General features: G+C 37.9%; 1 protein-coding gene across 3 annotated transcripts in view; it reads left to right on the forward strand.

Annotated features, from left to right (window-relative positions):
* The window catches only part of TSPAN12 (tetraspanin 12), a 41,413-nt gene extending 18,489 nt beyond the window's left edge, over positions 1 to 22,924 (forward strand). For 2 of the 3 annotated variants that reach the window (XM_085042432.1, XM_085042440.1), the window contains exons 5-8: positions 8,627 to 8,701; positions 12,991 to 13,098; positions 15,935 to 16,078; positions 21,392 to 22,924. In XM_085042432.1, the coding sequence (XP_084898558.1) occupies positions 8,627 to 8,701; positions 12,991 to 13,098; positions 15,935 to 16,078; positions 21,392 to 21,697 (633 nt within the window). In that variant the 3' untranslated portion in view covers positions 21,698 to 22,924. The remainder of the gene's footprint in view (positions 1 to 8,626; positions 8,702 to 12,990; positions 13,099 to 15,934; positions 16,079 to 21,391) is intronic. The other variant, XM_085042449.1, reaches the window with a different exon arrangement.
* The last annotated feature ends 2,610 nt before the right edge of the window (positions 22,925 to 25,534 follow it).

The following is a 25,534-nucleotide window of genomic DNA, read 5'->3' on the forward strand; positions in this document are numbered from 1 at the left end:
CTCGTGGTTTCTGTAAAGTCCGTCTAAAGAACACCTTGATGCTATTGACTGTATCATCACTTGGGGCAAATTCTTCTATACACATATACCCATTTCAGTCCATGTGGATGCAGAGGTGATAGGAGTGGTTAAATTTGGACATCTGCTGTGTTGCAAGATACCAGTAACTGCAAATGTTTTCTTCCTAGAAGGCATTCTTACTCGTTGTGAAATGCTAGCTGCTCTACAGCACCACAGCATCAACTATTCTGTAGTACTTATTACTACAGTTGGCAGGAATCAATATGAGACTTCAGTGATAATAAATTTTGGGGCTTTTTTTTCCTTTTTGTGGCAGCATGTGTTTCTGCAGTAGTACATGGTATAGGTTATTTGCTCTATAGTGGTAAAGGATGTTTGTTCTGAACCATGTGGACTCAGCACAGTTACAGCTGTTCCAATACCTTGTACCAACATTTGGCACTGGAATTATTTACCAGCCAGAAGTATTTCTTAATTTTTCTTCATTATTTAGATACCAAGCATTGAAGGGAAGAAGTAACTAACAAACATACTTGGTGTAAACTTGTGCAGTCTAATATTAAGCTGGACAGACTGAGTTTGTATTTTGTGCCTTTTATCAACAGCCCATTTACAAATATGGCATGAATGGGAGGAAGACAGAGATTCACAAGACAGGCTGGCCTGTCTTTTTTGAAAGACTGGTTTAAATGTGTTTATGATACCGTAGTTCAGGTTGGATGAGAAGCCAGTTCTCTGTTAAACCTCAGTTTCAAGACAGTCAGGGGGTAACTAAGGGGCTGGGCATTTAGCTTGCATTCTGAAGTGTGGCTTGTTTCATGTTCAGCTGGTAAGAGAAAATACACTTTAAGTTCACCAATTTTTATTACACCCCAATTTCTCAAAAAATTGGGGTATAATAAAAAATCATATTATAATATAAATATAATAACTTCATAATAAATATTATAATTTATTATAAAAATTATTATAAAAATTATTATAAAAATAATTTATCATTATATTTATAATTATTATAAAAATCTATTATTTAAGATAATATTTTTATATATTATAAATATATAATATGTAATATTCATTAATATATAATTAATATATATTATATAATAATATTCATATAATTATATTATATTAATATACAATACATATTTATTAATTATATATAATTAATGTATAATATATAATATAAAAATATATAAATATATATTTTTATATATTTATATAATATTTATAATAATATAAATATTCTTAATATTTATAATTAATTATTATAAAATTATTTTTATAATAGTAAGTATTATAATATAAATATAAATTTGCTAATTATATTAGCAAATTTCTCAAAAAAAGAGTATTTTTGTTCTTTCTGTATTTCTGACTTTGAATTCAAAGGTAAACTGCTTGAGATGATGCCTGTACTAATCATTATTATACATAATTTTGCCTTGAAATGAAATAAAGGGCAAGCTTCTTTCCTGTTTAGTTCAGGATTTTTAAGGTTCAAACAAGTTGTTCAATTTTGAAATGGATTTTGCTGATGCCATGGTGTCACCAGAGAGCTAAGCCAGGCTTTGCAGGAACGTGTGCACTCGGCAAGGCTCCCAGCTCTGTGGAGTGGAGTATATTGGTCCTGGGGTTCCGTGCCAACCTCTCTGTCTGCCTGTGTAAGCATGAGGTGTATTTTGTTGACCTTGCTTTGGCATAAATAAATCTTTGCTGTGTATGTCCTTAAAAGACTTTTTCAAAGGCAAGTGCTTTGAAACAGTGCCTAATTTCCTTAACTAGGAGAGGGAGCTTACAGAGGAGACACGAGCTGCTGGCCGTGTGGGATATTGGGAGGTGTGTAGTGATGAAGGTGCTGCCTGCTGAACACAGTAAGCTAGAGCAGCTGTGCATTTGCGCAGTGTGGGGGAGCATGACAGGAATTGAACTGGTGGGAGTGTCCAGGTCTTCTTGCAAGTACTTGACTTACGTCCAAATGTTTGCTGTGATCATGGTGATGATGGTCTGCTTTCATCCAGGCACTGAGCAGCTGCCTTGAATGCTCAAGAGTGTTGCAGAGGCAACACAGCACTATTTGGTGCAGTTACCCAGCAGCTCCAAGTAACAAGAACTGTCAAATGGCTTTGACTTAGAACAGAAAGGTTGAAGAGTGCCATTAGGAGGCCATTTTTTTTTTGTGTGTGTGTATTTCATCAATAGTAAAGAGATACTTGGCCATCCTTTAGGAAAGATAAATCTACCATTTGTCTCAGTGCTGAGATAAATGGAAGATATCTACTGACAGTAGTCATTTCATGGTTCCAGTAAGTTTTCTTCATGACACAAGCTCTCTGGACTCCTGTGACATGCTTTTCACTGCCTGCTGTAATTTTAGGCTCACCTGAAGGGAGGTAACTACTTTTTTCTTGGGGACTTACATCCTGAATGTTCATTTGACTGGGTGTCACTGTGTTTGGCCTCATGATCCTTTTGGAGCAAGCCTTGTTCCTCATAGCTTCCTTGGTCCTGTTTTCCCTCATTCCCAAGTGTTACACTGTTAATGTTGCTTCTTCCCTCCAAGTTCTTAAAAGTCATTGATACCCAGGGCAATAGAAGAGAATGAAACAGCGCCAGAACTGAAAAGGACTCTGGAATAATGCTCCCAGGTCAAAAGAGGAGGGAAGATAATAATAATGAGGTTTGTGAAGTGATGGATGTGGGTACCACAAATCTATTGAAAAGTCAGGGGCTGATACGAGGTTCAAGGCACTGGGGTTGTTGAGGGTAGAGAGTTGTGACTGATACCAGGATGGGAATGAGGGCTGCTGCATCTTGACTGAGAAAAGATGGGAAGCTGCATCTTGACTGAGATGAGGGTCTTGCTGCCGTAGTGCATTTCTTTTCCCCTCCATCCTTTCCAGCATTTCTTTTCTCATTGCTTGTTTGCCCAGGTTTTTTTCCTCTGCTGAAACGAGTAGGGAATAGAAGTCCATAAGAGCAAGGAAGGAGTCTGTGAATCCACAAAGCCCAGCCAAATCTCTGTGTCTTGTCTGAAACAAAGCCCAGCCTCACTAGTGGGGTATGCCTTGATGCTGTGGTTCAGCTGCATTCTTGTTGCCACAAGCTCAGTATGGAGTGGATGTCCTGTCAGGTAAATTAATCTTTTTTCTTGTTGAATCGTACCCTTTTGACTACTTAACCACGAAGGCACTTTGCTGTGTGCACAGGGGCTGCAGTGTGCGTTTTACATCATAAGAGCATTTCTTCACTCAGTGGTGATTGTTTGAAGTGTTTTGGGGCATGCTGAGGCAGAGTTACTGTGTATCAACACCAAATGGGTCTATTTTACAAGCAAAAAGGGTTTTCTTGACTAAAGAAACAGTTTATGGCATGTAATTTCCTTGGCAGAAAATAAAGAGCAGGGAGACAAATTCAGGAAGCTGTGTTTTGAAAAATCTATGCAGAAAAGGTAACATTAGGTTTTGATATAAATCCTGTGAAATAGGGGAAGAAAAAGGGGGAAGGCAATATGACAAGCCACGAGAAAATGATGGTCTTATATCTGTCTTTACCTATGTCCTGTTTACTACTTTACCATGACCGTGCAATAACCCTTATTCCTAAAAGTTCACTGACTTGAGGTAATTGAACCCTTAGCAAATAAATCCTAATAATTGTTTGAAGTGAACATTTGGTTATTTCCAAATACTACCAGTTTTCTTATATAAGCAAAGATAACCTTTAAAGTAAAAATTTACAACATGTGATGAATATCCCACAGAAGAATCAAGGCTGTGAACAAAATTCTAACTATTCATAAATAATTGTATTTAGTTTAAAAAAAAAGGCTTAATAAAAAAAACTTGGATAAATAGTACAGAGAATGTTCATTGCCATAAAAAATTAATTTATTTATTTATAAAGATTTTTTAAAAAGTGGTAAGCACCTATATAAGGCATGGACTTTGCAAAGATCACAGACTTTAAGGAATTTTGATAAAATTTTGTGATCTAGGAAACCAAATCTAAGATAATAGAGATATTTGATCATTTTTGTGTGAAATGTATTTATTTTTAAAAACTGGATGACGTTCAGCAGCTTATGTTGGAAGTTTATGGTTTCACCTTATTTCCCTGTTGACTTGTGGCAGCATCTCTCACAGATTTCTGTGTTGTCAAGCAAATAAACCAAGTTTAAAATCAAAATGATGAATGGACTGTTAATTCCTACAGGGTGCCAGGGGATGGAGGCAGGGGAAGGTTCGTGCTGCTGAAGTGGATAAACAGGATGTCAGTTTTCCATGCAGCTTGTCTGACTCCATTTAATAAGTGTTTGCTTCATTTTTAAAAAAGATAGCTGGATTAATCATTAAAATAACCTCGTTAGCTTGTAAAGTGACAAAAATAAAGGGAATTATAGCTTGCAAGTTATTGAAGGAGGAAGGACTTGTTAGATTTTACACAGCAGGATTCTGGTTCCTGTTGGTGATCCAGTAGTGATGGTCATCTGAGATTTCTCAGAGGGCAGAGAGATGTTAAGATGGCTTGCACCTCAGAAAAACAAGGCTGATGCTCTCAGGCGGTTAGGCATTGGGAAATGCTATGCATAACTCTCAAAATCTGCTGGCATTTGCTTTACGTACCATATACTCTGGTCTTTTAGAGGTTCCCGAAAGGTTTCATTCTGCAGCTGCCCTCTTGGAATTTCCTTCAGCCCCTGTCCTTTCCAGAGCTTTCTTCACCTCTAATGCCATATGGAACATGTTGCTTGAGAAAGCACGTCTGTGGAGGCTGGAGTTGCTGATCAGCTACTCTTTGTTTGCTCTGGCATAAGGGCTGGGTTTTTTCTCGAGTCTGAGGGAAAAAAAAAAAGGGTTTTATATCTTCTGGGAGAAAAGTGCTTGAGAGGAGAGTAGTAAAGCTTAAAAAAAGATGTTTATGAAATAAAATACAGATGATGTGAATGATGATTCATTAATAAGTACACTGGTCCTTCAGAGAAAGGTGCATTTGCTCAGAAAAGAATTTCTACAGTCTTGTAGAACAGGTTTTCCAATAGCTCCCCAAACTCTCACTTTTCTTCACTATATTGCAATTTCTGACTCCAGTAGTCTGACTCCTGTGTGCCGTTGCTATTTGCTTTCATACACAGAATGCACTCTTGCTTTCTCACTGTGTGGAAGTGGGCTTAAAAAGTCAGTATTTTGACTATGTTGTGTGATGGGATATATTTGTTCTCTAGGGATTAATTAAGTAGATTGTAATGTCTCCTCAGTTTGACAGTAGTTAGCTAGGAAGCTGTCAGAACAGAAGAGCAAACCCAAGTGCTTGTGCAATGTTCCAGGTATTAGATTAAATGTTCCTTTTGGAAAACTACTGCCTTACAGAGCTGCTGCCTCCCTCTCTTCTCCCTCCTTCCCTTCTACCCTGTGACCTGTGGTAGAGCAGGCTTAACAAGGATGCTGCAGGAGAACCAGCTCCTGCTTACTGACAATGCCCATTTTGCATTGAAGGGTTGCTGAAGTTTAGTATCTTGGCTGCAAGTATGACGTGTGGAACAGTAAATGTCTAATGCTTTATTTATTTTTAAGTTGGCAAATATTTTTACTTTGATTTATTACTCTCTAAAGGCTGTTTTCTGCCAGCATTTCAGTCATTCAACTTCTCTCAAGGAAGCAACATTTTAGGGTTTTCACAGTTTTGCTGGAGGAAATCCTTCAGTGAAACTGATGGATTCATAACAGTCATCCCTCCAGTTTTCTGATGACTTCACATAGTCAGACTAGGGAGAGAATGATAGTGATTAGCAATTGCCTGCAAAAGGGAAATGTTAAAAGTCTAGGATTTGCCCTGTAAAAGGTTTCCAGTTCTTAAAGTGGTCACTACTGTGCCTTAATTGCTTGTAGACTTTATTTTATGATAGCTTGTAGGTGTCTTTGTAAAACTGGTCATTTCCTTGTGTGCTTTCCCCTTCTTACCCTCTCTCTTCATATTTCAGCAAAGGCCAAGAGTACTCTGAGGGAGATGTGCTGTAGGAGGTAATATCCTGGTGACCTCCTGGTGCAGTTTTGAGTGTGATATACAGTCGTGCTCCTCAGTGAGCTACTCATCTTTACAACATGTAGCCACTCAGCCCACAGGAAGAAATATTAAGCCTGCTTCAAAACCAAATCCCTGTTTGTGGCAAAAAACAGAAGCATGGAAATGCAGGAAGATGCGTTTAGCATTCAGACTCTTGTGGGAATTTAACTGGGGACAAGGAATAAGCATTGAAGCCAGTAAAAATTTCTAGATTTGGAAGATGGAAATTAAGGGTAATAAATGTAAATGATGGTTTGAGGATTTTTTCCCCCACAACATTTATATGAGAAGTATTTGTTTTGCAAACCATTACATATAGAAAGGTATAATACTCCCCTTCAGTTGCAGAGTGAAACAACCTCCTGTGTGTGAGTTTGGTGTGTCTGCAGTCACTCAGTTCTGAACATCACCTTTCACATGTATAAACTCACTGTGTGTTTTCTCTTTTATGTTATGGACAGAGATGGGCTTTCTCAGGACAGAAAGTTTGATTCTGCAGTGCCCTGATGTGTCCAGATGTAGCTGCTCAGGCATGCTCAGTCCCTGGCATACCCAGAAGTGGTTTATGAGTAAATCTGGTTAAATAGTTTTCTATCTTGGGCTGTATTCAGTAATAGGAGAAAATTTTGGGTTTGGCTCTTCTGTCTCCTACTGCTATACCACAGACACTCTTAATTCAAATGCTGAGAAAGAGGAGGAAGTTTCAAATGTTAAGCTTTATGGACGAATTGAATGTTACAAAGAACTGCAAACTAAGTTTTGCAGAGAATGCCATACATAACCCCCAGAAGTATCACTTTCACCACAATCAGTGATTTTTGTATAAGATTCAGGGATAGCAGATAGTTCCAAGCTTGTTATTTCGTTAGAGAATAAACCCACTGAAATTTCCTTTGACAGCTGAGAGGTGAAATGTGCTTTTCATTGGAACATTTAGTTGTTCTCCCTCTCAAAAATGTCAGTATTAGTCACAATGCCCTTAAAAATTTATTATTGTAATTATTAATTAAAAGAGCACGTGGCACTAAAGCATGTGGCATTCTTTCCTGCTTTCAAAGTGAATACTTATAAAAGTAGACTTCCATGTTTTGAGTTTTTTTAAAGAACTCTTTCCATAGTTAATAGGCACTGCAGTAGTGGTAGATACATTGCGTGGAGGCTCATGAATTTATTTTTTTGAGAAAGCGCCATTGTCTTTGAAGGTGTGACTCCTGTTTTTCCTCTTTTGGACATTTGAAGGATGAACATACTGGTTTTTGCAGACATGTAGTACTGGAACTCTGCATGTGGTTACAGTGCTGGTTTGTAAGGAAATGCAGTGTGTGGTTCAGCTGTAATGACTTCGAAGATGCAATGTAACATGATGAAGAATAGTTAAACAGGAATCCTTCTTCCAGTACCATCTTTGTTGGATAGAGCTTTGCAGGGGGAGGGTATGGGCATAGGTTTCTCCTGAAAATTACCATGAGTATTTTTAAATGCACTTCTTATATGTCTCTGTGTATATCTACATACCTAATTCATTCAGTTAGATTTGGTAAGCAAGTAGAAATTAAGGCAAGACCAGTAGGTGCCAAGGTATCTGTGGCTTACGCAGTTCCAGACCAGATGAATATAAAAGGTGTTACGTAGATGACTTTTAAAGCATAACATTTGTGAATTTTTACTCTATTTTAAACAGGACATCTTATTTACCCTTTAATAGGAAAAAAAAAAAAGAATCACTTACCATCAGTACATGTTTTATGTCCTAAATAGATTCCAGAATTAAATAACTAAATTAGAAGCCATTTGGCATGCATCCTACCGATGGAATGATATTTTATTCTAGTATATATTGTGATGGTGTTTCTTCTATTTTCAAATAAATTAAAATTCATGAAGATTGTAACTTTTAAGTATTGCATACTGAGAGCAAAGGGAAGCTCAGTCCACTGACATGGAAGAAAGTTTGGAGTTAAGAGTGAATGAGACTGTATTTCTACTGTAAATAAAAGATAAATGTGTTACTTTTAATAGATAACACCGGTTAAAATAGCCGTAAATTCCATATAGGTTTACCCTGCAGTTCAGGAGGGGTTTGTTGATGCTATATAGAAGATACTCCTGCTCTTTTTAATTGCAGTAACAAGGTTTTCTTAAGCATTATTACCAAGGTCTATACTTATTCTTTATACTTGTATTTTCTATTTTTAAATAGTTTGAGGATTATACCTTGTAATAGAAAAAGATATTTAAATAAATCTCTAAATATCTGTACAGTTAGACCTGACCTCAGATACCTAAATCACTTTGATAAGAATGCAGTTTTCAAAAAAGAAATGTCACATGATCTTAGCTTTCATAGAGTTTGCTGCCTGAATCTTTCATGTTGTGGTTACAAAAATGTATTTCCATTTCCATGTCTTCAGTCGTGTGAACTTTTAATAATATTTTCAGATGTTCTTTAACTTTGAAAAAAACACTTAACAATATTAAACTTTGAAAACATTTTTGTTTCAAAGAGCATACAAACTAGCTAAGACCGTTCTGTTTTCTACAGTACTTTGGAAGCTTGCTTGTAATATTCTGCGTTGAACTGGCCTGTGGTGTTTGGACCTATGAGCAGGAAATAACGGTGAGTCAGAAAAGGAGGCTGCATTTTTTCAGCAGAAGAAAACTAAGTTTTCCATTAGCTAGCTGTTTTCTAATTGCTGTAGTGTTTATCTCTGTTCATTATTCTGACATTTTAATTTCAAGTGACTGCTTTATTTTTAAACAGAGAATTCTCCTGGGAGAGCTTGTCTGTCTGGAAGGCCCTGTCTGGGTTTCTCCCTACCGCTTCTATATTTGAGAACAAAATCCTTCATCCCCCCATTTAAGAGCTTCATTTTTTGTTAATTCTTGCTTAGGCAGGTTCTCATTGAAGTCTTAGATACTTTTAAGGATAAATTGTGAACTTCAGGCTTAAATAAGCATTTTGAGAGAGGAGATGCAAGAATTTGGAGGGATTTTGCCCCAGAAGTTTTGTGTTTTAAAGAATGTGCTACATTGTAAACAGACAGCATGTTCTTTCCGTAGAGGACTTGCTGTCTGCTAAAATCTGCACACTGCCTCCACAAGCTATAAATGCCAGTTTTAAGCAAAACATGTCTTGAGTATAAAACACTGTTCTGTAAACTTGCGAAGAGTTTTTATCTCTGGCTTGTTTTTATGACTGCACCAACCTTTAATTTTCAAACTGAGGACTTGTAACCATCATGTAAGAAAACAGGTAAGTGTTGAGCAAATTAAACTGAAATGTGACTCAACTGGCTGCTTTATCCTTACATCTTGTACTCAGTCTGGTACATTTTTATGAATAGAGGGACAAATACCTTTCTCTCCACTGCCAAGATATTCCCAATATAATGGTCTTTCCAACCGTGAATGACAATTATATTGCAGTAAGATGTGAGGGAGCTTTCTTGATGTTTACACAGTACTTGGACCAAAGACATTTCTGGCAGATTTGAAGTCTGAAGTTACATGGCAGGACTTTGCATCAGAATGCATTCCCTTGCAGTACAGATTCCAGAAAGATGTTCTAATATAACAGTGATTAAAGCTATTCCTTTGCTTTAAATGTCAGCTTGCGTTGATTCATTTTAAAATTGGGAATACAGACAAGAGGCATTCTTCATCCTATGGGCACAGCTGCCCTCTGCAGGGGTTTTGCCAAGGATGATTGTTATAACTAGCATCCATCTTTCCACAGAAATCTTGTCAGTGGAAACTGCTTGAAGTAGCGTAGTCTTCAGAACATTGGAACAATGGTTTTTCAGCCTTCACTGTTCAGTTAGAAAACTTGAAGTTATGGTGTGTTTAATCTGATCCCCAAGCTTTTGGTTCTCTGCTATTCTACTGAAACCCAAACCTGGGACAGTTTGATAAAGGCTGTCATACCCTACCTTATTTTATGTCACTGGTCATGCTGTTTCCCTCCAGAAGAAAGCACTGCTGTCCCTTCAGCCCTTTGCTAAAGTAAGCAGCACTGAATTCCATGCCTGCATCTTCTGCAGTGGGTCACAGCAAACCCAGATACTCCTTTTTTTTGCTTTTCTTTGTCTCTTTTATTCTCTCTATATGTATGTATTTCTTTTTTATTCCTCTTCTCCTGAAATACTGTGTTGGGTTGCATCTTTTTGGTTGTGGTTTTTTGGTGTGGGGTTTTTTTTTTTGTTTGTTTGTTTGTTTTTTGGTTTTGCTTTGTTTTGTTTATTGTCTTTTTCCATCAGATTTCTTACTATTACTGCCTTTGTCCTAACACTGCTGCTCGTTGTGATAAGGTGGGTTTCATGCTGCTGAGAGCCATAGGGAATGTGGCAGTCTCAAAGAGAGCAGTTGTTTTTCAGTGGTTCAGTGATTCTTTTCATACCTGTGCAGGTCATTCCCTAGAACGTGCTTCCTCCTACTTGATAAAGATAAGATGATTTGCTCTTATAACCACGGGGGTGACTCGATGTTGTATTAGTTTCAGCTGAAATCACATGAGCCCCTGGTGGGTTTCAGAGATCACTTGGCATTAGGGTAGGTGGGTGTGTGGTGTAGTGTGGGTGATGTTGTCAGAAGTGTCACTGAGGCATAACTGCCTCTGCTGGTCCAGGTTGGGCTCTCCTTGGTGTGTGGACAAGTTGCTCTAAGAGTCCTTGCATAAACAGCTTTCCTTCCAGCTCATGATAGCTCTCAGCATGTAGTGTGCCTCATGACTAATTTATTCCACCCACAAAATTGAAAAGCCAGTGTGGGTTCTTGGCTTATTTAGACATTGATCAAGCTTTGAAAGTCATTAGAAAAATAATGAGTAATTAGATCTCAGTAGCAAACTGAGCTTTATAGAACTTACGTTAAAATCAAACTAGCATCTCTAGTTCTTATTTGTCTACACATGAGTATTGGTGTATAGTCAAACAGAGGCATCTCCATCATGTATTATTATGCACTACCGTGTATATGAGCTGACAGGAAGATATTTAATAGATACATCAGTGTTCTTAGTTCTACTTGTTGGCATTCTTGCAGCAGTCAAACACACCGATTCTGAAATCCCTCCTTAGCTCCAGCATTGAAGTTGCTTTCCTACAGTGGGGTTAAGATTGTTTTGATTTGCCTTTAATTTCCTTCTCTCACTTGTTGAGTTTTTTACCCTACTTTCCTTTGATTTCCTAAAGAAGTTGAATGTCTTATGTTGCGGGCATAACCTTGGACTTAACTTACTTAAGTTAATAAAAAAAATAGTCTAGCAAATATGAACTTAATTGCAGCACTATCAAATATTATCCAAAGAAAGCAGAGTGCTAGCTTACAATGAAGTGGAAAGATAAATGCAGTGGGTACAAAATGAAATTAATTTATTATAGTGACCACTGTAAATTTTTGTGATAGAAATATTCTGTGATAATGTTTTTACATATTTTTAGTAGTCTACTGCTAACATATTTTTCATGGGAACAGTCATGAGTTCAATGCAAAAGTCTGCTAAGTGAAAGTCATGTTAATTTTCTGGGACCTTATTAATATATTGATGACATGAAGCTTTACTAGGGCTACATCAAAAATGTAGTATAACTTAGCAATGGTAATGAAATGTTATCACATGTTCTTATTTGTATTGTGGATTCAGGCAGGCTGTGATTGTCCCTATATTTTTGTAGAGCATCTGGCACAATGAAGACCAGGTTCCTCGGGAAGTATTGTGCGAATTTTTTTTTACTTGGATAACATCTGTTGCTACTTGCAGAATGCCCTTACTGTTAGCTTCAAAGGGAACAGGAGAGCAAAGCCACGGCTGCTAGAGTAACTGGGTTCCCCTCCCATCCAAGTGACAGCTGATACTGCAATTGTGGTTTCTTTAACTGTGACTGTTAAGGCTGATAGAAACAAGGCAAAACTGAGCATGGACGGTATGTGCTCCTAGAATGGTGACTGCAGTCTTCAGATCCTTGTTTTGTTTTGGCACACTGAAATTTGTGCTGCTGAATTGAAGTTTTGATCTTGACTCATAACTTCACTGTATGCTAGGAGCCATAGCACTTGCCTCAGCTGTTTGTAACAAATTGCTAACTGACGTGTCATGTTCAGACAATGGACTGCACCAGCACCTCACTTCTGATTTGTCACATTTGAAAAAAAATTCTTCAGGAATCCTTTCAGAAGAAAAGATTTTTACAAGGCTGTGAGTGTATTTTAAAAAAAAGGTCACAGGGCCTTCTCTGCACTTCCTTGTTACTGTTTTTGGGCAAGATATTGAAATGGAGCACGTTCAGGATACCTGTGTGCAGGACTCCAGATAGAGCCAGAAAATCACTGAAAAAACTCCTGGGGTAGAATTCATCTCAATTAATTTTATATACGTAGAAGTTAGACATTTAAATCAAAGTTTGTCACCTTAGACTGTGAAGTGGATTTGGGACTTCAAGGGAATAATTCATCTGCTCTGTTTAAATTACTTATCTTGAGATGAATTTCCCCATTTGGCTGCCTGTTTATCTAAGACAGCACCAACGGGATACCTTAAACTGGGGCAAATAGATACTGTCCCTGATGATTTGGATGGGACTCAGTTCAAGTGTTATGCCAAGTAAAAAGTCTGGTAATTATATAATTAAATTGTACCAAATCATCCCAGAATCTCTCCAAAATGTTAACTGTTTTTTGGTGTACATTAATTTGTAAGCAAAGGAAACAAATAACTTTTCCCTGATATTTTAAGAAAGGGTTGTAAAGTATTAGTATAATAAAAATTGCAACACTTGTTTTCCTGTTTTATTTGTATACAAAGTTATTTTAGTCATGGCACTGGAAAGATCTCAGTATAGATGAAACCTGTGGGTTTGGACCCACAAGCCTGCTGGTCCATTGTGAGTCACTCATCTCTCCTTGCTCCAGGTTCCAGTGCAGTGGTCCGATATGATCACACTGAAAGCCAGGATGACCAACTATGGCCTACCTAGGTACCAGTGGCTGACCCATGCTTGGAATTTCTTTCAGCGGGAGGTAAGACGACAGTTAATTCATGAACTGAAGTAATACCCACTTAGGGAGTGCTATTTATCGCTAAAGGAAAAGGTTTGGTTTTGAGTGAAAAGGCAAATAAATGCAAGTTCATTTGGTGTGAAACACTGTGTAGTGATGCTGTTTAACATCACTTGATATCCAAGTCTTCAGTTTTTGTAGGCCCTAAAGAGACTTAAACCAAAAAAAAAAAAAGAATGTTAATGAATTCATTTAAATTGCTAACCTTCTCATATCCTTTTTCAGTAAGGTTAGTAGACACCAGTACCTTTTAGGAATACTGTAGCATTGAAGGATATGATGTATATAAAATTAAAAATCTGCAGGTAAAGTAAAATGAATGTGTCTGTATATTGTTTTAATATTAAACTGTGCTCCCCTTCCCATAGGCTCTGTTAGTTTCCTTTCATGGAGCTGTCATGGTTAAGATATGTTTAGCTGGAAAGGAATGGGAAAGGAAGTTTCCAAAAAGATGCCAACACTGTCTCTTTGGCCGAGGTTTGTGAAAGTGATGAGGGTTTTTATTTCCTTTGACGGGGGGGTGGGGTGGGAAACAAACCAAAGAGCTTCCTTGTGTATTCACAGCTTTGCCCTCTAGCTTACTAAAATTCAGAACTGTTTTTGTAGAATGAAGTATTATGTTACAGAAACATGAAATTGCCCAAGGTAAAACTCATTAACTCCAAATATAACTCACGTGCAGGAAGAGAACTCTTTAAATGCCTGTCATTGTGCTGCCCTTGTTGAAATGTTGAAATCTATCATTGTTGCACAGATTTCCTGTTTATTTAAACATTTCCTGGCAGCACTTGGTTAGTCTGTATTTATACTAAAACCTGAAAGAAAAGGATTACACACCAGCACACTCCCCCTAGTTCCCTGCTCTAGCCATGCAAGTACTCTGTGAAACTGAGTAATTCTTCATATGCAGGTAGAGTGTTAATGTCTGTTCTGTACCTGAGATAATGTAATCAAATGGTCTCAGTCAATTTTCCTTGGATAGAGCTAGTACTGTGTCTTGGTTTAAATGTATAGGTTGATTAAATTAAACACTGCTTCTTATCCTCCTGGTTGTTGTAGTTTCATTGTAATGGCTGATTATACTTTGAATATTAGTAATAAAACTTCAACTAAGCCTTAATTTTTCTAGGGGAGAAGAACTTCCTTTTGGAAGTTAGAGGAAGTTTTAGTAGTTAGATTTTCCATATTGCATCTGTGACCAGATGAATGATTTGGGGAACTGAGAAAGCTCTTCTACAGTTCCTGCTTAATTGGTGGGCTCTCATTCATATTCCATCTACTCATAATTCAGATGCTGGATGTGTGAGCCTGGTATGTGTTTTATATCTAAATAAGCACTTTACCTGTGGCTCTTCTTCAGTCAGCAAAATTGTAATTACAGTTCTGTTACCAAAGATTCAGCTCTGATCTGCTTGGTGTTCTTTCTTCTGTATCTCTTAACGTCTAGAGAGATGAGAAATGTGTTCTCTCCCAGTCCTCTTGCTGGTCTAATATCAGAGATGTGACTATGCTAAGGAAGATGGAAGGGCTCAGCTGAAGTCGGGAAAGAAAAATTGGGAGTGGGAAGAAAAGATACAAGAGTAAGAAAAGGATGTTTAATGAGGTGGTCTTTGCAATTGCAGTGAGGAGCCAAAGCTTGAGCTTTCCTTAAAATCCAGGCTTGGGATGATTCTGACTGAGTAACAAACAAATAAAAACAGACATTGGAGCTGTGGTAAAGAAGTAGTGAGATTTTTGAGAGCACTGGTGAATTAAAGGCACAGTGTGTGCCAATATGTCTGGGTACTCATCTGCTTGATTACTAACAAGGAGTGGTGTGGAATACAGGGCACTGGCTCTGAAGTAGGTATTGAAGAGCAAAAATGTTCCCAAACCTGTGGATCAAAGGAACCAGGGAATGACTTACACTCAGGCTGGTCCCGGAGGACATACAGGCAGAAAAAAGTGGCGTCTTGTTTCTGCAGCAAAGCATCTTTTCAGTCATGTCAAGTCCACATCCAGTGCTGAACCAAATCTAATGCAGCTGCTTCATTCCTTTTTTATGTGAAAGCAGGTACTAATGTGGTAGACTGGTCATTTGGCTTTAAATCTCTGGGTCTGCTTTGCAGAGGAGAAAACAGGTTATTTAGTCCTGGTGGGTTCCATAGCCAGTTACAGCTCACCTACTTTGCAGCCAAACGTCTTACTTTTATGGTTGATTCTGTTGCAGTATTTATTTTAATGTGATACCCTTTCCTTTCATTTTCAGTTTTCCTTTCAGCATTTGTAATTTCTATACACTTTTGCTTACTCTTTTAATTTTTTTTTTCTATGTTCAGGTAAATCTGTGCCTTTTGGGTTTTCAGCGAATGTGTCTGTAGTTGTACTCTTGCAAGAGTAGTCCTCACTAGTAAGACCTTTTTCTGCTACTCTTTTCAGCCACAGGTGTACTTGTTCAGTAGTCCCCATTTTGACATGAAATTATGTATTAGTTCCTTGTAGTAAGGATAGGAGAGTCCTGAGATAGGACAATTTCTGTGAAGCATCCTTTGAGGAAGCAATTGGGATTTAAAGGACAGAGCAATATCATTGGCTGTTTCTGAAGTATTCATTGATCACTGCATTACATTTTTCATGTTGCTTTTATGTCGAAGTACAGCAAAACAAGATATGTGGAAGCAGTTCTAGATGATTTTAGTTCTGTGTAAGTATTTTCAAAGTCGGTATTAGGAACTTCTTTAGGTTTTTTGATGTCCTGCTTTACCTTCTGAAGAAGAAGCATGATTCTTACTGATCTTGGCTAATCCTTTCTTTGCAGTTTAAATGTTGTGGCGTGGTGTACTTCACAGACTGGCTAGAAATGACAGAGTTGGACTGGCCACCTGACTCCTGTTGTGTCAGAGAGTTCCCAGGATGCTCTAAGCAGGCACATCATGAGGATCTCAGTGACCTTTATCAGGAGGTAAGGAGAAAAATTCGGATATATTGGAAGGTTTTGTACATTCTTCCTGATCCAGTATTTTTCCAAATTCATCATTTGTAGTGTAATAGAGTAATTAGTTTGTAGAGTAGTGGTGTTTATGGAAAGTGTTCGTGGTTAGTTTTTGTTATAGATGAAGCAGGGGGAAGAAAGAATGAAAAACTAACCCACCCACCCACCTGGAAGTGAGATGAGTTAGTGGCAATGCAGTTGAAGTCTGAGATGTGCTTAAAATTTGAAGTGTTTGTTTTATATCTGTTAGGTTGGAGTTCAAATTTGTTCCAATCCAAAAGTTATAAATTAGGTGTAGTATAGTGTCCAGGCTTCATCCCATCAGACTACCATAGGGTAAGTGGAAGAGTACTTTAGTGAAATGTACAGTGAAGGATGCTTTTGAGAATTTCTTTGGAAGATGAGAGCTCTCTGGTTAACAGGTCTCATGCCAGGTGGCAGGTAGTTCAGTTGCTGTACTCTGAGCATACACAGAAACTTATTGTGAAGATGCTTTTTCTCTCTACATTACAGTGTGATTATTTAAAAAGAATTACAAAAAAAAGCCTTAAAACAGGGCAAGGACCTGTTTGAACTCAGAGTGGGTAAGGGAGGTCATCAAGGTAGCAAGACATAACTATTCTTAGGGTGAAAATGATAAAAACAAGTAAATATGCTCTTTACTAAAACTTGTACTCACAAATATTATCTGAAGTCACCTTTGTCTAAAGACTACTTTGTTAGCTACCATTTTTTTATGCTAACAGACCTCTGAAGACCTATAATTATGCATTCAGTAACAGCAGAATGAGCAACAGTCCAGGTAGTCCAGCAGTGACAGAAAGCATGTTTCAGTCCCACAGTTATGAGGATCTGAGAAGAGGTGCATTCTTTACTGGATTTTACTTTTAGAGTAATATAGGGTGTATAGGAAGGAGGAGGATGGGCCTGAGAATTGTACTTCTGGATCCTGCAGCATGAACATTTCTCCAGTGGTTGGTGTAGCTCTGCATTATGGAAGAATACCCAAAGAACCATTTTATTTTCTCTCAGTCTCTTAGGCTGTTTAAGACCTGTTCTTAAAAGAATCTGTTGCATGGCTCTTGTTCAGGAGCTGTGGAGCAACACCTCTGAAGCAGAAGAGATTCGCTATATAAACATGCCAAAATGAATATTAGCTATTGCCAGGAAACAGTCAAATTTTGGGGAAATGAATCTCATTGGTATTGACTCCATGAACAGGAATTATTTAATCTAACATGGACTTTCAGACATCCATCCTAGGAGGCCATGTGCTTCCACTAAGAAGAGGGAAGACAAAGCTGCCAAAAGGCAGATGCTTCAGAAGGTCAGTCTGTGCTAAGGAACCTTACAGACAGTGGCAGAGGTTGTTTTTTTACACCAGCTACTTGTAGAACCTCTCTTGCCTTCTGGCAAGGCTCACAGCACTGACAGCACTAGTTACACTTAAGAAGTGTCAGTCCTTGAAAGAGAAAGCCATTCAGGCTTCTTCTGGGGCCTGCCAGTCTCTTACACATTTTGAAAAACTAGAAATTGTGACTCACTCTGCACTAGTGGTTGCTTTTTGTATTCCTGTTGCTGCTGTTAGTACCATACAGATAAGTCTGTCATAGAGAGCCTTCAAGGAGTGTATGGAAGCTATAGAACATTAATTTGCCCCATGCTTCCTACTTATGTGAAAAGACAGGAGTATGTAAGCAGTGTCACTCAATGAAAAACTGCTCTTTGAGCACAGGAAGCTCAAAGATTTCTGAGAAGTATTAGTCATTGGAGTTTAGTGTTTAAATTGCAACGTTTTCTCATGTCATCTCTTATGCTAACATTTCATGCCCAGGCCATATTCCAGGAAAGTGGTTCTCTGAGCACTTCATATGTTCAAGTTCTTTTGGTTTTGCTTGGAGAAAATTAGTAGCCAAAGGTGATTATTGTGAAGGACATAAGGGGCATGTTAAGACTCACTTGATAAAAAGAAAGGCTGCTTGGCTTTTTTTTTTTTTTTTTTTTTTTTTTTTTAAAGAAATCTGAAGGGCACATTTATGGTTCTTCCCCTACTGCACCACAGTGCATTTTGGATGGATTCAGCATTTAGCAAAAATTTATTTTTGGTTCTCTACTGCAGAATCTATTCCAAAAAGGGACAGGCTCTGTTCAGTTGTATCAGCCACAAAAGTACTTCATTTCTCTTTGAGATATGTACAATATTTTGTTGGCAAAGTGTTTCTTTCCATGGCATTTGCCTGTGGGGTGTCTCACAGACTTGCAGTATGCTCACTAATAAGTTTATCAATATCATGCAAAACCAACTTACACTTCCAAGACTAATCTGCCTAAATTCTGCTTTGGAGAACTGAAGGAAAAAAGCTTTTTTAGAAAGTGATTCAAACCAAACTTGCATAGTCTGGTGGTGTGAGAGGGAGCCTGATAAGATTAGCCTCACTAGCCTAAAATTGGTTTATGTAAATATTTGGCAAGTCCATTCTGGTACTTCAGAAGAATTCTTTGTAGTACTTCAGAAGTTTGGTTTGTCTGGGACTGATAAATGTGTTTTGTTGTCGCTCTGCTGTGATTTCTTTGCTGGGAACTCAGAACTTTCTATAGTCTAAGTTGGAATCCTTCACAATTTAATTTTTGCAGAAAGAACGGTGCCTTACAGTTCTGCTTGAAAGTATTTTTGGCAGGAATCATATTTTCCCTGCTGGATATTGAAAGTTTTTTTCAGTTGTGCTAGTCTTCTTGAATTTCTGATGAGCTTCACCTTTGATGCAATTCATGGAACAGACTGACCTTAAAAGAGCATGATTTTGGGAGACGTTTGAAGATGGCAGTGTGGCCTTGGAGGTTTGTTGAGGTCTGAGGACAAGGGAAGCTCTGCCAATCTTGTGGTTGAGAACTGCAGCCTAGATAAAATGGTTGGCAGGAGTTTATATTTTCAAAAACCAATCAAACTTGCATGTTTGATATTTTCTTTTGGTTTCTGGCATAATTTTGAGTATACTTTAAATCAATTTTAATTTAATTAATTTTGGTTTAATTTTGGTTTGTTTTAATTTTTAGTTTTTCAATTTGTTTTAATATACTTTTCAGCGTACTCAAACTTTGGGTATATAAAAGATTTGTTGAATTTGCTGATGGCCTATCTTTTTTGCTCAGAGAAGTGCTTTATTTCCGTTCAGGTTCTTATTCTATGATGTAGTAAATCAGTAATATATGCTAAATAAGAAATACATGCTTTTTTCTATTTCAAGACTGCAAGTATAAAATAGCCTGTTTAATAGATATGAATTGGGCCTTTAATTCATAGCTCTGTATGAAGCTGATGCTGATTCTTCTGAATGATTGCTACAAAGTTTTATGCTATATTTGACTTGTCAACAAGAGCTCCTCATTTACTGACAAACTTTTACTTTTGCCAAGGAAAGTATATTTATGTACTGTTTAATTGCAGGCTACCAACTATGAAAGTGTCACATAAGCAGAAATAAAATGCATGAATGTGAAGATGATGGGGCTGGCTGGGTGTTTCTCAGTTTCGAAACTGATTTTGAACGTGTATTAGAGCAGAACTACAGGAACATCATTAAATGGAGGAAAACAGTCTATGTGGATTTGGCATAATTTGTCTCAGTTATGTGTCTGTGTACTGCAGGAGATGTAGGCATTAATGTTATTGCTCTCTGTTAGTGGATGTTTTCTCTAGGCAACAAATGAACTGAGTTTGAATATTGCTGTGGTGGAGCATTTTTGAATTGTGACCAGCATGTACCTTCATTTCTTTAAGTTATCAGAAGTATTAAAATGCAGCCAGTTTCTCTGTAATTAAAAGCAAACTTGGAAAATAGTATAACTACAACTGCCTTCCAGTTGGAGAAAAGAAGATGCCAATGTGACAGTTTTGTTCCCCCCACAAGTTCAATTACATTGCTTTTGCTACAGTGTTGGTTTTTTTCTTTCAAAATTTCAAAGAATGCGTTCTTGTTCCTTTTCCTGTGCCTTTGCTGCTGTTTAGAAAATAAAACTGTGAAATGAGCAAAGACATTGAGATCCTCTAATTTACTCTGGTACAACTACCATACAGTACATTAATTTGATTTAGATCCTAAATGAAAACCTGTTGACTGCAGTGTGAATTTTTTGTGTGTGGCAAAAATTGGATCTTTCATCAAATACATTTAGGACTGTAGTATTTGAAATTGTTGGCTTTGGGGAATTTCAGTGTGTTTGGAAAGTGTTATTTATCATGTCCTGTCTTCAGATTCCATCACTTTGATCGATTGCTTGATTTTCTTAGAAAAGCCATAAGAAATATGAAGTAAGGATATAAATGCAAAAAATAACATTCTGAAGACAGTGCCCATTTTGATGGGTACCTGATGTCTGCTTCTGGGACCAGTGCCCATCCAGTTTGTTACCCTGAATTTTTCCTTTGATGTCTGTGTTGCTTTGATTTTTGTGCTGTGAAACCCTGCAAAGCTTAGAATAGAGAATAAGCGTCATGCAGAGTAGCAGAGGCCTGTCTGCTCATGGGTTTATTGTCTCGAAGACTGGGCTTTGCCATTACTGAGCAACAAGCACTGTAACTTGTGCTTGCCCTGTTAGCCGTAGTTCCCAAAGCTGCTGTCTCTTTGTGGATCCTTGCAGGCTTACAAAGGCTTGGGAGCTTTTCTGAAGCCTTTTGTGTTGGTCAGTGGTCCATATAAGCAAACTGTAGAGCCTGCATTGAAGGTTTGGAAAGAGCTAAATTTTCATTTTTGTGAACATCAACTTAATACATTTTAATATAGTTTTCATTGGACATTTTCTGATGAGGTTATGCAGGTCTGTAGATCTTGCCTACAATACTGTTTTAGCTCCAGAATGTGTTGTTATCTGTTGAAAAAGTCTAAAAGAGTTTAAAATAATCGACAACCTTGAAGATCTTCAATTTAAGGAGAGAAACAAGATGATAAAAAGGACATTAATGGCTTTTAAACATTCACAAAACCAGTTGCGTTTCTTTAACAATCAGTGAGAGTTGATAAAAACCCAGATCAACTTTGAGTGATTTCTGAATTGAAGAGTAGCACAGATCTCTTGCAATAAAGTCTCTGTGTACGAGAAAACTTAGAGGTCCCATTATGGAAGCACTCAAAAGGTAGGCAAAACAATTTTCCAAGTGTTGTTTAAAGGAAGTAAGAGAGAGATTTTTGGGAGCCAGAAAAGACAGCAGTGGGTAGGATGAGCTAAGCCTTGGGAACTACAAACCAAATATTACTGACATTTTTTTAATCTATTTTTGTTTTATAGGGATGCGGTAAAAAAATGTACACTTTCTTGAGGGGGACAAAGCAATTGCAAGTGCTGAGATTTCTAGGAATCTCAATTGGAGTAACACAGATCCTGGCTATGATCCTCACTATTACCTTGCTCTGGGCTCTGTACTATGACAGAAGGGATCCCAGAGCAGATCAGATCATGGCACTGAAGAGTGATACCTCGCAGGAGCTGTCATGTCATTCCGTGGAGCTACTGAAACCAAGCCTGACCAGGATCTTTGAACATACATCCATGGCAAACAGCTTTCATACACACTTTGAAATGGAAGAGCTATAGGTGTTGCAGTGAAACTGCGAAGTCACAGAGGATTTTAATTGTTTTGTTGTTATTTTTGTTCTGTTCCATCAAATATGCCGAATACACCAGTCTTCTCATGCGTCAGAAACCTGCTAATGAATGGAAGTGAAGGAGACCAGCAAAGAAAGATAAACCTATCAGCCTCTTAGCCATGGCCTCAGCTGGGAGACAGAGTTGATTTTGTGTGTTTGTTTTTAAAACACACTCATTCAGTTGGGCACAGTAATACTCATTGTCACAAGCTGTGTAGACTGAACCTTTAAGGAAGCATCATGGGAAAGGAAGAGAAATACTCATCTTCTGAAGAAACAACTGTGCTTTGAACAATCAGAATGTGACTTCAGCTGAAATTGACTTTTAATAAGCCATTTGGAAAATGTCTTAATCAGGGATCTATGTATGTATAATTGTGTGTTTTCATGTGTGCATGGAAAGCAGAGCTACAATTCAAGTTAATACTTGGATTTAAAATTTTGCAAGATTTGTAAAAAGGGCGAGATTTTCTTTTTTCTAACAAAACCTTCATCTTAGCTTTTGTTTTTAGAGATGTTCTAAAACTTCTATTTTTTTCTAACATAACTATTTTTTAATTTTAAATGTATTAAACAGGGATTGAAAGCAAAACTTTAGTTCTGGACGATAGACTTTAGTTTTCTGGAGAATTCTTCTTTTAAACAGTTTGTTCTGTGGACTGTTTCTTAGTGAAAATGAAGAAAACCTTAAACATTCTTTCCAAAATGGGAATCAATATGGGAGTAGCACATTTTTATAGATAAATCTTTTCTCCTGTCCATGATTTCCCTGAAGCTAGAAACAAAAGACTGCAAGAAAAATGCTTACAGTTCTGGATGCTATTGCAATAATTGTAAAAGTACATGAGGAAAAATTTTACTTTGGTGACTGCTTCATTAAGAGCTCTCTGGTGGCTTAAAATGCCAGCCAGAAACAGATTAAAATGTATTTATTGAGGTGGGGAAAGTGCATTTTACTGTATTTTTATGAACAATGTCTATTTCATAGTATTATTTTTACAATTGGCCACAGTCTTGAAATATATATTTGTTCCACTGAGTATAGTAGTTTGTGGCAAATGGGCTTTTTAAATAATACTACGTTTAAAAAATTCTTTCATTCGTTTTGAAATTTGTAAAAGAAAAGAAAATCAAGGTGTGATTTGGTAGACAATAAAATTACTTTTCTCTTAAATTCCATAATGCCGTTTTTATTTTTAAGTCCTAGAGTAGAAATGCTTTGGATGGGCATTGGGAGGGTCCTCCTTCCAGGGTGAGTTAATTTGACATGTCTTTACCCATTCATCTTACTCTGTTGTGGAGGAACTGCAATGTAAGTGTAAATTTTTTTTTTTTTTTTTTTTAAATTGCTTCTGAGAAAACTTCCTGAGGGCTTATGAAATTAAGCTCTTCAGTTATTTAGGCTGTTGCTTGCTTTTTAGCAGTCTGCATGTGGTTGCAATTATTTCAAGGGTAGTATTGCAAGTAAGATTACCTTTCTGCTTTTATACTTCTGTGGATGCTAATACTTATTTTGGGAGGTAAGAAGTCTAAAGGATAGGCCATCCCAAAATTTTGCTTGGAGTCTCTTTGTCAGAAATACTTTATGTTCTGTTTGGGAAGCCTTGGCCCGGTGTTACTGCACAGGTACAGCCAACCTCCACCCCTTCCACTGCTCAGCCTGTTCTGTAGCTGCAGGTGAGGTTCCTGTGCAGATCAGGAGCAGGAATTTGACACAGGCTGGGTGTAGAGCAACTCCAGGCTTCAGAGTGCTACAGAGACCTGTGGTGCTACACAGTGGATTGAGTTGTCGCTCGCCCCTGTTTAAAAACCAAAAAAAAAATCTGTACAAACCACAAATTGTGGAATCTTGATTATGGGTTATGCCTACACGACTGCATTTGGCAGTGAATTACTGCTGAATGTAGGGAATTTCACTTAAGTAAAGTAAATAAAGTAATGTAAAAAGAAATACAAAATTGCCTTTTTCCAGGAAACCTCAGCCCATAAAGTTTTACCCAGGGAGTGTCTGTGGCAGCTCCCTTAGCCATGCTTCAAATATCCCTGGTCTTTCCATGCAAGGACTGCTCAGATTGCCAGTGTGGGTTGCGTGTGTATGTTTTTGTGTCCAGGTTAGAGCTCATGGACAAATACAGCAAGCCAAGCTAGGGAGATGTGTTGGAATTTAGAGGTACTTACAGCCCAGTTCATTTGGTTTCAGGCTTTCTGGGTGCTGAGGAAGCACTGCCTTCAGGTGTAGTCAGGGGTTTTTAACAGCAGAGGGATTGCTTTGGTGAGGCCTCCTTTGATACAGAACTAACCTCCCTAATCATTGTTTATGGACCTCCACAACAATGAACACCTGCTGTCAGGGTAGCCTCACTTGGGCTTGGCTACCCAAATCCTGAGCCAGTCTATGTTCTGGGAAAGGATCTATTTTGAGTATTTCACCACATTTGCAGAATAGGTCTCAGCTCTAAATTGGAACACTTTCAGAATTTTTTCTTTGACTGCTCAGACTATGAGGTGTCTGTTTTTCTAGGTCTTCTTCAAAGAGCCATAAAATTAATTGACAAGGCTGCAGTGAGCCTGCTCTTTTCCTGTAGAGCTTTAGGATATATGTAGGAAAGAGGCTGCTTGGCAAGATGGGAACATTTAGAGATACTCAAGGCAGTGAAACGTTCTTCCTCTTACTACCTTTTTCCCCTCAGTTTTACAAGAGTACTTGGAGAAGGATGGGGTGTTTTTTATTCTCTGCAGCATAAAATGTAATGAACTAATTCTTTCTTGTTGCAACAAACAACTATGGAGATGCTTCTTAACATTTTTCAGAGAGTGCTCAAGGATAGCAACTGAATCAGAAAAAGGGGTCACTCCGTGCCAGCACCAAATTTTCTGTTCCGCCTGGTGACTATATCAAGTTCAGGGGATGTGCCTGTTGCTGTGGGGCTGAGCAGTCATGATTTGAGATTAAGTGGATGCTTTTAGGAGGCAAAAATCACTGTTTCTGGTCCTTGGATAAGAGATTGATTCTTTCATTCATCTGCCAGCAGGTTGTATGACAAGATTTTTGGAAGGAAAGACCTGTATTTTCTTTCTTACAAATTTTCATTTTGTAAAAGCATATATGAATATAAGGGAATATATAAAGAGTGAATAGTGAAAAGAGAGGCTGTTGGTCACAGCAGCTATACAGTTAAATATGATGGAGGAAGGGATTTATAAATAGCTTTTAAACTTTTTATTGCAAATGCATTGTATTTGGTCTCAGTTAGAGCATGGTGCTAATAATGCTAAGGTTGCAAGTTCAATCCCCATATGGGCCATTCACTTAAGAGTTGGACTCAATCCTTGTGTGTCCCTTCCAGCTCAGAATATTCTGTGATTCTGTGAACTATGCAGAAAAACACAGATTATTAAAGTCTTACGACATTGAAATACTTAATGTTTGCATGGCACTGTAGCAGAAAGGCTACAGGGGTGACTTCTGTGGGAGGCTGAGAAGCTTCCCCCCATGTCTGACAGAGCCAGAGCCAACCAGCTCCAGCACAAACCCACTGCTAGCCAAGGCTGAGTCCTTCAGTGACAGTGGTAACACCTCTGGGATAACTATTTAAGAGGCAGAAAAAGTGCTTGTGGCAACAGCAGTGTCAGCTGGAGAGAGGAGTGAGAGGAACCACTCTGCAGACACCAAGGTCAGTGAAGAAGGAAGGGCAGGAGGTGCTCCAGGCACCAGAGCAGAGATTCCCCTGCAGCCTGTGGTGAAATCCATGGTGCAACAGGCTGTGTCCCTGCAGCCCACAAA

The sequence above is a fragment of the Lichenostomus cassidix genome, chromosome 1Aa (assembly GCF_008360975.1).
Source record: "Lichenostomus cassidix isolate B80296 chromosome 1Aa, HeHo_3.0, whole genome shotgun sequence".
NCBI classification, from domain to species: domain Eukaryota; kingdom Metazoa; phylum Chordata; class Aves; order Passeriformes; family Meliphagidae; genus Lichenostomus; species Lichenostomus cassidix.